General features: G+C 37.2%; 6 protein-coding genes across 9 annotated transcripts in view; 3 read left to right on the plus strand and 3 right to left on the minus strand.

Moving 5' to 3' along the window:
* LOC100634243 (arf-GAP with GTPase, ANK repeat and PH domain-containing protein 3-like) overlaps positions 1 to 1612 on the minus strand; it is a 10469-nt gene extending 8857 nt beyond the window's left edge. Inside the window, exon 1 of the mRNA XM_020003847.1 lies at positions 1193 to 1612. Within this exon, the coding sequence (XP_019859406.1) occupies positions 1193 to 1361 (169 nt within the window). The 5' untranslated portion in view covers positions 1362 to 1612. The remainder of the gene's footprint in view (positions 1 to 1192) is intronic.
* Positions 1613 to 1665: 53 nt separating this feature from the next.
* On the plus strand, positions 1666 to 3949 carry LOC105314801 (non-homologous end-joining factor 1-like). The gene is made up of 8 exons (XM_011409178.2): positions 1666 to 1873; positions 1917 to 2018; positions 2070 to 2174; positions 2223 to 2361; positions 2412 to 2473; positions 2519 to 2621; positions 3010 to 3152; positions 3733 to 3949. Exons 1-8 carry the CDS (start codon positions 1682 to 1684, stop codon positions 3820 to 3822), a joined length of 936 nt encoding a protein of 311 aa, XP_011407480.1. The 5' UTR covers positions 1666 to 1681; the 3' UTR covers positions 3823 to 3949.
* LOC100634708 (ubiquitin-conjugating enzyme E2 Z-like) lies at positions 3917 to 5179 on the minus strand. Its single transcript, XM_003390436.3, has 6 exons — positions 4918 to 5179; positions 4795 to 4867; positions 4560 to 4747; positions 4289 to 4510; positions 4143 to 4236; positions 3917 to 4097 (listed from the first exon to the last, which is right to left on the minus strand). The coding sequence occupies exons 1-6, from the start codon at positions 5079 to 5081 to the stop codon at positions 4002 to 4004; spliced, it is 837 nt and encodes a 278-aa protein (XP_003390484.1). The 5' UTR covers positions 5082 to 5179; the 3' UTR covers positions 3917 to 4001.
* Positions 5180 to 5220: 41 nt separating this feature from the next.
* Positions 5221 to 6403, plus strand: LOC100634369 (CREB/ATF bZIP transcription factor-like). 3 transcript variants are annotated; one of them, XR_002187708.1, is made up of 5 exons: positions 5240 to 5328; positions 5385 to 5497; positions 5544 to 5964; positions 6021 to 6132; positions 6185 to 6403. XR_002187708.1 is itself a non-coding variant. In XM_003390433.3 (3 exons), exons 1-3 carry the CDS (start codon positions 5240 to 5242, stop codon positions 6194 to 6196), a joined length of 849 nt encoding a protein of 282 aa, XP_003390481.2. In that variant the 5' UTR covers positions 5221 to 5239; the 3' UTR covers positions 6197 to 6403. The 3 variants fall into 3 exon arrangements, 1 of the variants encoding a protein (XP_003390481.2); XR_002187707.1 differs by having other exon boundaries at positions 5222 to 5328; positions 5385 to 5964; XM_003390433.3 differs by having other exon boundaries at positions 5221 to 5328; positions 5385 to 6132.
* Positions 6404 to 7150: 747 nt separating this feature from the next.
* Positions 7151 to 9042, minus strand: LOC100634494 (myosin-2 essential light chain-like). 2 transcript variants are annotated; one of them, XM_003390435.3, is made up of 6 exons: positions 8908 to 9042; positions 8590 to 8617; positions 7867 to 8010; positions 7546 to 7713; positions 7409 to 7486; positions 7151 to 7359 (listed from the first exon to the last, which is right to left on the minus strand). In XM_003390435.3, the coding sequence occupies exons 1-6, from the start codon at positions 8911 to 8913 to the stop codon at positions 7331 to 7333; spliced, it is 453 nt and encodes a 150-aa protein (XP_003390483.1). In that variant the 5' UTR covers positions 8914 to 9042; the 3' UTR covers positions 7151 to 7330. The 2 variants fall into 2 exon arrangements, with proteins under 2 accessions (XP_003390483.1, XP_003390482.1); XM_003390434.3 differs by lacking the exon at positions 8908 to 9042 and adding an exon at positions 8729 to 8846.
* Positions 9043 to 9055: 13 nt separating this feature from the next.
* Positions 9056 to 10044, plus strand: LOC105314802 (tetraspanin-31-like; the record flags this gene model as incomplete). Its single annotated transcript, XM_011409179.2, has 3 exons — positions 9056 to 9264; positions 9350 to 9517; positions 9766 to 10044. Coding segments are annotated over exons 1-3 (639 nt in total), but the record flags the coding sequence as incomplete, so codon positions are not given.
* Positions 10045 to 10090: the final 46 nt, after the last annotated feature.

Here is a 10090-nt window from a genome sequence, read left to right on the forward strand (position 1 = left end):
CTCTCTCTCTCTCTCTCTCTCTCTCTCTCTCTCTCTCTCTCCCTCTCTCCCTCTCCCTCCCCTCTCTCTCCCCCCCTCTCTCTCCCCCTCCCTCTCTCTCTCCCCCTCCCTCCCTCTCTCTACTCCATTACCCATTCTATGAATGTTATGTTAACAATGATCATTTTAAATAATCACAAATAAATAAACAAACAAAATAAAACAATATGGCATCCACAACACATTCATCATTCCACACAATTGATCTACTGAAAAATGTTAGAATGTACATGTACATGTACTAGTAGATACATGTAATTCATGTATACAATAATGACATGTACTGTATATGTGCAAGTATTTTGTGTGCACAAATTTCACAAGCCAATAAATAAGATTGTAGGATTACACCCATCATTACTATGAAAACATAAAATAATTCAATTAAGGTACAACAGGCAATGAAACTTGAGAGATTATAAATATGTTCCATTTAAAAAGTACATGTACATGTAGCTCAACTTAGTAAAACATTAAAAATGAAAAAATAAGTGTTAAAATACACTGCCATGTGTGTTTAAGATAAATTTGGGAGTTTCAAGGGGGCCGAGGAAAATCATATCTTCCCGGCCCCCTAGCTTTGATTTCCCCCTTACATTGTACATATAATAAGATGTTTACATTTTACATGTACATGTACACGTATTGCTAGATCCGCCCTTGTTTTATGTATAAAATAAAACCTCAAAAGAACAACCACTTTAATGACATCATCATACTAATTAATAAAAATTACAATTATTTAAAAATAATAATTAGTAATAAATACATGTACATATACAGATATTTGATGTTGATCGTGTACACATTACAAGGACTGTGTAAAATTTGTTGCTATAATAATACTAAAAATAAGATCACAAGATGTGTGTGCGTGTGTGTATGTACATGTGCAAAAAATGTAGAGAGAAGGAGGGAGGGTAAGGGGAAGATGGAGGATATACATGTACATGTAACAGAGAGAGAGAGAGAGAGAGAGAGGGAGAGAAAATTAAAAACAGAAACCAGAAAAATGAATAAGGAAGATAGAGAGAGAGAGAGGGAGGGGGACTAAGGGGAAGATAACTAATCAAAACAAGACAACAAAATCAATCAACAATCAAAATATAAACACAAACAATGCAGTACAAACAACATTATGGCAGACACATACCCTCTAATTGATCCAGGAGGTTGTGTATGTGTGAATTGGAGGCAGAGCTAATGTCTGGGGTTGTATCAATTAGATCCCTGAGCTCAGCCAGGGACTGAAAGAAGAGATAGTATCCACCAATAACATCCTCAATATTGTGCTCCTCCAGATCAGGGCTAGGAGAACTCATGGCTGGATTTTGAAATAAAGAGAGAAGAGCTTCGACTTTGGCTTTAGACTCGCCCTTAGAGGCCTCGTGTGGTCTTTATCAACAATATGGAGGGTTTGGATCTTAGAGCTTCAAATTTAGTAAGTATCAAATGTCACTGGAGAGATATTTGAGCCAAACAGGGCGAGAATATAGAGGAGTAAGACAGAAAATGAGAGCATCAACCGGCTGCTTCCCAATAACCATTAAAATAGGCGTGTCCGTGGGCGTGGGCAATCATTTGAAGGGTGTGGCTTGTATTTAAAAAATGACGGGATTTACTGCAAGGTATCCGGATCAAAATGGCGGTTCCCTGGAGAAAAAATCCCAACACAAGCTTAGAATGCCAGCCTTGGAGGAAGCTCAGTGTAGAAGGAAAGATTCTCCTAGTAAAGGGAGTGTTCCTAGCCAGCTCTTACAGCATCCTTTGTACCGACTCCTCTCTCATGTGGGAGGAGATATTAGATGAAGAAAATTTGTTAGAGAGATCAAAGGTAGCTTTATTTTATTAAAATTGTTATTTTAAAATTTTTATAGAGTTTAAATTCACATATCGAGGCACCTCCGACAGTTATTACACAACAATTATTACAGAGGCTATTAAATGGCCCGTTAATCAAGTGTAAATATTCAATTAACGTGAGTGATTGAAATTATATTTTTAAAAATATTAATTATTTTTTATTTTAGATTACAGAAAGTTTATTAACTCTCTCAGTATCGGGGCCACTGCAAGGTGATTCTGGGCCCGAGTATCAATGGAATTTTTGTCTTCACAAGACCCCCTCTCTAGTTGTAAGCTTACCAAATCTTTTAATTGGCAATTTTCAACTTCTTTTGTAGCTAAAGCACCAATTGGTCAATCCATTATTATCAATGTCTGTCGAGTTGCTGCGGCAGCGGAACAGATTAGTTGATATTATTGAAAAGAAAGACAAAGAAATAAGAGACTACAGGGAGAATGGAGCCGTAATATCTAGAAGTAATTATCAAGTAGCATTTTAAATTACACGTACCTTGTTGGATAATTAGAACATTTGGAAACATTGCCATTTGACGAGAAAGCGTTCACTAATGAAATGATTGTCACACAGGTAATGTGTTTTAAAAAAAATTCATTATTATTATTATCATTGTAGGATTTTCAAGTCTCTTCCATTGATCCATTAAGCAGTATAGATTCATCATGGCAAGACTTGTACAGAGATTTATCTTTGTGTCGCAACTGGGTATCATCTACTGGTAAGATTTTACAAGTGTTTATTGTATTTTTATTTTTATTTGCTCTGGGCTATGATCATAGAATAGTTGTATAACAGTGAGTGGGCGTATCAAAGGCACTGCCTATGCTACAAGTGTGATGTATCCCTGTGGTTTTATTTGCATCCCTGTGGTTTGCACAGGAATGCATGCAGGATATCATGCAGGAATGCATGATATAGATAAGCATTCAGCTAAAATTTTAGTCAGAAAAATAGTTATTATTGTAAATTTTTGCATGCATGTCCTTATGCTGTGTAGAAAGTTTAAGTTGATTCTGATCAAAATTGCATTTTATTTTTATCAGTTTTTAAAATTGCTCAAAAATTGGCCAAAGACCATGTATCGGTATTATGTTTCTTTTTTTCAGATGTTACCTCATCAACAACTGAAATGCTTCCTGGTACTGGAGGGACGTGGGAAAATAAATTACCTCCTTCTTTAATCGGCTCAGCAACCACCACACCCAGTGTATCACCTAAGAAGAGATCACTAGAATCATCCCCATCAAAAGTAATTATTTTTTATTATCATTGTTAGGGCGTGGTCAATTGTGTACATAGTCTAATCAGGGTTTACCCAGGAGCTTCTTGTCAGTGGATTTTCAAGCTGCTCAAAAATTTGGCCAAGAATATTTCAACAAAAATCATAAGGAGAGAATTCTCCATTTTTATAATTTTTACCTGATGCATATACATGTTTTTATGTTGTGTAGAAAATTTGAGCTGATTCCGATCACATTTGGATTGTTAATGAATTTTTAAAGTTGCTCAAAAATTAGGCCAAACCCCTGTACTATATAGTACAGGGTTTTTTGGCCAAATTTTGCCAAAAATGACTAGGAGAGAATTCTCCATTTTTATAATTTTTTCTGATGCATATACATAACTGATTCTGATCGAATTTGGATTTTTTATGAATTTTTCAAGTTGCTCCAAATGCCATGTACTTTACTGTACTGTAGTGCCTGTCACTACACTTAACATGCTTTGTGAAAATTGTGGGAAACCCTGAGTGCAAATCTCATAAGACTACATGTAACGGTAACACTTGATAAACTCCTATTTTGCCTTTTTCCTTGTATTTCGAAAAGGATGCTGAGAAAATGAGAAGACTAGAGCTAGAGAGACAATTAGAGAATAGTAAAGCAAAGAATAAGAAAAAGAAGAAAAAGTTAATGTAAACTAAAGCAAGTATAGGAGCTATGTTTTTATCAGAGAGATTTATTGGATATAATATAAAAATATAACTATTATAATGCTTTTTTACTTCTATAATTACTATGCAGAAGAATGATCGATTAAATATTAGTAAGATAAAAAATACATGAACAACAACATTAATTTATGTACAGAATATTAGCTACAAAGATGAACTTGAAAGAGCCAGCTGAAGTTTCTCTATTCTCTGGGATAACTTTTTAAAATTGAATGTCCCTTTGTTAATGCCAAAAGGATCCTGCAGACCCAAAAATAAAAACATACAAAGAAATGAAACTCTTACATTCATTGATGTGTCATCTAACTCTGGAGCATATTTCTTGATTGTTGACGAGTAATACTCGTAAAATTGCATGAAAGAGAGCTTCACTACTTCCCTATACAACATAGTTATCATTAAAAAGAGAACCATAGCTACATTAAATCTACATTAGCTCAATTGGATAGGACTTTCTCTCTAGAACATCGCAGACAGCAACACGTAAAGTCTCGTGCCTAATAATATCATTGTAGCTCTTCACCTCCCAGCCTAGCCTCTCCTTGTGAAAACCTGGCTCATTGTGGAAGGGTTTCTCGTTCATTAATGATTGTATGGACATTAAAACACTCGAGAGGTTCTGAGCAGGAGCCCACTGAGGGCCAGGCCATGTCCTAATACAAGGTTATATAAGTATAATTACTCAACTTTAATTTGTCATACCCCAGTATGCTCAAGCAGACCTTGCCATTCCTATATAAATTGGGATTAAAGCGAACAGTCCCGGAACCAGTCGTCATGAATTTTACCCTGGGGGGATGAAAGGGATAGCTGGGTGGGAAACGGAGCATAAAATGGAAGAAACCTCCTTCATAAGGTGTGTCAAAGGGACCTGTAATAAGAGCATGGAGCTAATAAAAAGAGATGAAAAGATTTAATACTTTAAAAATTTGCTCACTCTAGTTATATCATCACTTTCTGGTGCAATGAATATTCCAGGCAATGGATCACTAAATACTAGATGCAAATCCCTGCAAATGAACGTAAATTATGCTGTATGGAGTTCTAAAATATTCAATGCCTTTTCATTCGGACTATTGCATCACTGGTGGGCTTCTCAAGGTCCCAGTCAGGGGATTGAAACGGGTCCCATTTGATTTCCTCTTTTATAGAAGCAGATGTGGCACCAATTTCCCCCGGAGTATTATCATCGACAGCTGGAGTCACCTTTGATGAGGAGGCCATCTTTATTGCAGCTCAAAACTCTCAAACTCAAAACTAGAAATTTAGGGGCTTAAGTTTCTAGACTGGAGCCTGTGTATGAAAGATCGAGAACGAATCTAATCTACTGTCTATTCTGTGATGACGTCATTGTATTTTTGTGCGCATGCGCACAACAACGTATGCAGAACGACATTGGACATCCCTGTCTGCTTGTCACTGTTTGCTTGGAGAGGCGAGAAGGACTTTCTCTTTTTCTCTCTGTCCTTTGGTGGGTTTACTTTATTATATCTAAATATTCTTTGATTATCCTCCTGTCGTGTGTAGCATGGATGTTTTGACTCTAGGTCAGATCTCCACTGGCAGTAACAGAGCACTTCTCTCTGATTCCTCTAATGAGGCTCAGCCAGAAGAGTTAGAGCTCTTGACTGGGTTTCAAGGTACGGACACATTATCAATAAACTTCCACTCTCCGTCTGACTATAGCAGCGAGTCCGGACTAACTTCACCAGGTACGTGTACGCTGATAGATGATGATTTCTTTGATGGTTTGTTGAATTCTGATGATCTGCTCCTTTCGTGCAGTACTGAACTTGAGACTCCCCCAGAACCAAAACCTACTCAGTCTCCTGTACCTCTCCCAAGAAAGGATTCTCCTAAAAATAACAATAAGCCTGTTAGCATGCACGAGCCTAAGGTTCGTGTGTTTCAAGATGGTCGGAAATTAAATGATGCCGCCGTTGAAAGAAATCGTAAAAATGCCATAGCAGCACGCGCCAATAGACAGAAGAAGAAAGAGTATGTAAGTAAACTAGAGGAGCAGGTAGAGTCTCTGTCAGCTGAAAACAAAAGTCTCTTTGAGAGATGCAGAGGTCTAGAGGGACACGTCTCTGATCTAAAACAAGAGGTTGTCTACCTCAAAAGTGTGCTTGCTAATCAAAGTTCTTTGTCATCAATACTTAGAGGGTTGCCCGACATTAAAGGAGTGTCTCTACAGTCTTCTTTCTCCTCCACAGCAGGTAGCAAGAGACAGAGGAGCTCTGGAGCTGAAGAAGTGCCTCTCCAATTTAAAAAGGTGATGAAAAGTGAATGTACTGAGTCCAGTGGTGGTATTTGTCTCCATATAGCTGGTGAAGTAGCCTCTTTAGAACTATGTTCACACTGCAGTCTAGCAGCTGGAAGAAGAGAAAGACCACCATTACAGTAAGACTGGATTTGGTGTTTTAAATACAATGACTCGACTTGAAATTGTAAGACAATTTCCAATTTGTTTGTGTTTGTGGTTTGTTTTAACTTGCCTGTAGTTCATATTTAATAATTCTGTGTTTCGTGTCCCTCCATCTAAACTCGCACCAAACTCAAGTATGTATATGTGACTGAACTGGTAGGATTATTGTTTTTATTATTATTTATAACTATACCATTGTCTCATTTTGTTTCATAAAAAATAATAATATTTTGATTTTAATTTCAGTTCAGATCATCAACCCTGGACTTGGTCAGCTGAAACATTGGTTTCTTTAATAATTAGCTCAACATTTACCTTGTCATAGGGGATTGTTAGATAACAATCAAAATACTAGTACATTTAGATTAGTTTTTTATGCTGTTAAGCAATTTGTAGATATTAGAGCAAATGAGCAATTAGATTTAGCAACGAGAGGACTTAAGTGCATACATACCCTTGCCACATCTTGTACTACGAGTGCACCATCGCACATGCCCTTTTCAAATTTTGTGTTTAAATACATTAATGTTAAAAAAAAGGGCAATATGCCCCCCAAAAATTGTTAACCAAAATAATAAGGAAAAAATTACTTTCTAAATTTCTGCTAAAGAGTGACATTTTTTGTAAAGGCTATCATGGTTTGCATCAGGCCTGCAGGGTTTATGTACGCTCCTCCCATAGTTGATAAAGTTTAAGAGTCATAAAATTAATTATTCATTGTTGAATAAAGTGGAATGATCCATCCAATGATAAGCAATTAGCTAGTATTTGGCCTCACCTACTTTCAAAATTAAATAACAAACCACTCCCATTACCACAGGTATTAATTTTATTATTAAGCAATCAATTTTTTTTCAAAAACAAATTAAAATGAAAAGATTGTTATTGAGCAAAGTGTACTATGATGCTACAAATTTAATAATATCAAATAATATTATGTCTTGCATGTACCAGCTAATAAATGACAACGAGAGACCTAATGCACATAAAATGTCCTTTGAGGATAATAAATGACACTCTTGAGAGACAGATAGAGCCATCAGTTTTACCCAGACATGACCATCTTTACGAATTCTAGAGTGGGCATTAATTAGGATAAACCAGAGTTGGTTAATTAACTAACCTTCATAATTTACTTGGCCCTGCCCATCCTCTATTCCTTGTAGCAATGTGTCCACTTCCTCGTCTGTCAACTTTTCACCTACAGAAGGATGAGAGAGCCATATTATATCCCATCAGTTATCATAGTATTTCAATTACCAAGGCTTGTAAGGACGTGGCGTAGTTCGGCAGAGTTTATGAAACCGTTTCCATCTTTGTCAAAGACACGAAGACCCTCGATGAAATCCTCCATTGATCCCTGCTCCTTCTTCTGACTGCATGAGAGGAAGCATGGGAGAAACTCCTCAAACGTAACCCTCTTGTTACCTAAAAATAAGATTAATAGCAATAATTATAATTTGTAAAATGAATAACATGCTAAGTTGTGTGTATAAGTTGTTTGATATGCATGAATAGGTGATTATGAATAATTGAGATGTTTCGTGGAATTTTCCCGTCTCTGTTTGTAATGAATATTACCTTTCGGATCAACTTCTTGAACAATCTTTTTTACTTCTGCTTCAGACGGATTTAGTCCTAGTGCCCTCAATACGTCGCCGATCTGATCAGAGTCAATCTTGTTATCGCCCCTTTTGTCAAAGAGAGCAAAAGCATCTCTGTACTCTGTAGAGGGAGAAAGGGAAGAGAGAGGAGAGAGAGGAAGGTGGGAGAGGTAGAGAGTAGGAGAGTGCAAGTAAACACAAATTCTAGGTAAGTGATAGTTAAGATGATTACACGAAGAAGGAAATGTTATATTACATCTTGTGTATACAGGTAGCATAACCAAGTGATATTAGAGACCCCAACTCTCAATTACATTTATGACAATTAGACACACAAAGGCACACACTACAGTTCTTATACTAACCAATAGTACACACTTATGGAGTCATTGTGACCATATATAGTCAAAATAGGTGTGCATAACTAGTGCTCATAACTATGATACCATACTACTATCAATAAACACTGCTGTTAAGGGACACACAATGATTGCATACAGACAATAGCTCCACATGAATCTAAAGTATAATACATGCCTAAGAAGGCAATTACGCATTAACGACAAAAATACCAAAGGACTGTGAACTATTAAAATAATGGCTACTTTATTGATTATTAGTCTCGCGTAGCCAGATCCAATTGATCATCTAATTAGCTTATAATCGTTAGAGGTATGAGTGTGATGTGAATTGTACTTACCAACTGTTTGGTCTTCGGTTATACGGTCCTAAAGAAGTGTAAAATGTCAATTAAAAAAAGAGAACACATGGAAGACTAAATCTACTACTATATCTCTTGTCTCTGTTCATAAAAGGTGTCAAAGGGATCTAAAACTCACTAGATTTTGGTTAGCCATTACTATTAGGGCTAAGAGTACCGAGAGAGGGAGAGAGAAAAGGAAAAGCAGAAAGCAAAGTGGGGGTGGCACTAGTGGACTGACTGGTTGACGTAAAAAGGCAGGTATGATTATGAATATCAGTACCGGCTTGGTTTACTATGCAGTGTATACAAACTTACCACCATTATTGTGATTGGTTCGAGGCGGGAAGTAAGAGAAGAAAAAGAGCCCGAGCTGTAGATTGGGAGAAACTGCAATGAGAAGGACTGGTTGCCTTGTGACCGCAAACCTGTGTAGGATTATGTTTGTCTGCAAAAGCAAGGAATCTTTGGAATTTTGTCATAATGAAAACATTATGGGCGTGGCTACTTAATTTTATTAGCCACGCCCCGTTAGGAGGAGGAGCGGTTTTAAGACTTCAAGTGTCGTTCATTCTTTATTGTGTACTTTTCTGTTGTTTAGGTCCTCTAATGGGAAAACTCTGTAGCTTTAACTGTTTAAGATGGTCTTTGATTTTTTTAAACATATTTTACATAGTGAGTCCTTAAAGATTTATTCTCCAGTTGTCATTATTTTCTTCTCTCTCTCTCTCTCTCTCTACTACTCTCTTTTACTCCACAGACACTGGGGCTCATCCTCATCGGTCTGGTTATAGCCACTAGAACCTTAACATACATGTCAGAGCCTCATGTATTAATAGTCACTGCTGTCGCTGGCAGTATTCTTGTCTTACTTGCCATATTTGGCATGATTGGTGCCGTCAGACACAATCAAGTCATTCTCTTCTTTGTATCCTCTACCTTTAATCTTCCTCTTTATTTCTATAATTAATTAATACTACCCTCATTTCCTTCTGGAATTGTACTCGTACTTAAAGTACTACCACCTCATATCCTTGTTGGCATTGTTGGCAGCAATAGGTTATCGTGGGGTCCAATAGAGCCCACTATAGCAGCTGGAGATAATGTGTTCTAATACAAGTACATTAATTTATGTATGCCACCTACTCTGTTCTCCTTGACCCTGTTATTATACAGTACATGATAGTACTTGGTCTTTCTCTTCTTTTCATGTTTGCTGTCTCGGTGGCAGCTCTTGTCACTCCTAAAAAGATTCAAGAGACAGCTCTTGCTACCAGCTGGGCGGCACTCAGTGACAGTCAGAAGTCGGCTATACAGATCAGTCTAAACTGCTGTGGTTTCAACAACGTGACACAGAACAATTCTAATAGTGATAGCCCTGGAGATATGCATCCATCTTGTCACGTGGAGCCTTTGACCTCCCCTGAGGTAATAGGAGAGAGAGAGGGAGGGAGAGAGAGGGAGAGAGAGAGAGGGAGGGAGAGAGAGAGAGAGAGAGGGA

The sequence above is a fragment of the Amphimedon queenslandica genome, unplaced genomic scaffold, assembly GCF_000090795.2.
Source record: "Amphimedon queenslandica unplaced genomic scaffold, v1.1 AMPQUscaffold_12507, whole genome shotgun sequence".
Lineage (NCBI taxonomy): Eukaryota > Metazoa > Porifera > Demospongiae > Haplosclerida > Niphatidae > Amphimedon > Amphimedon queenslandica.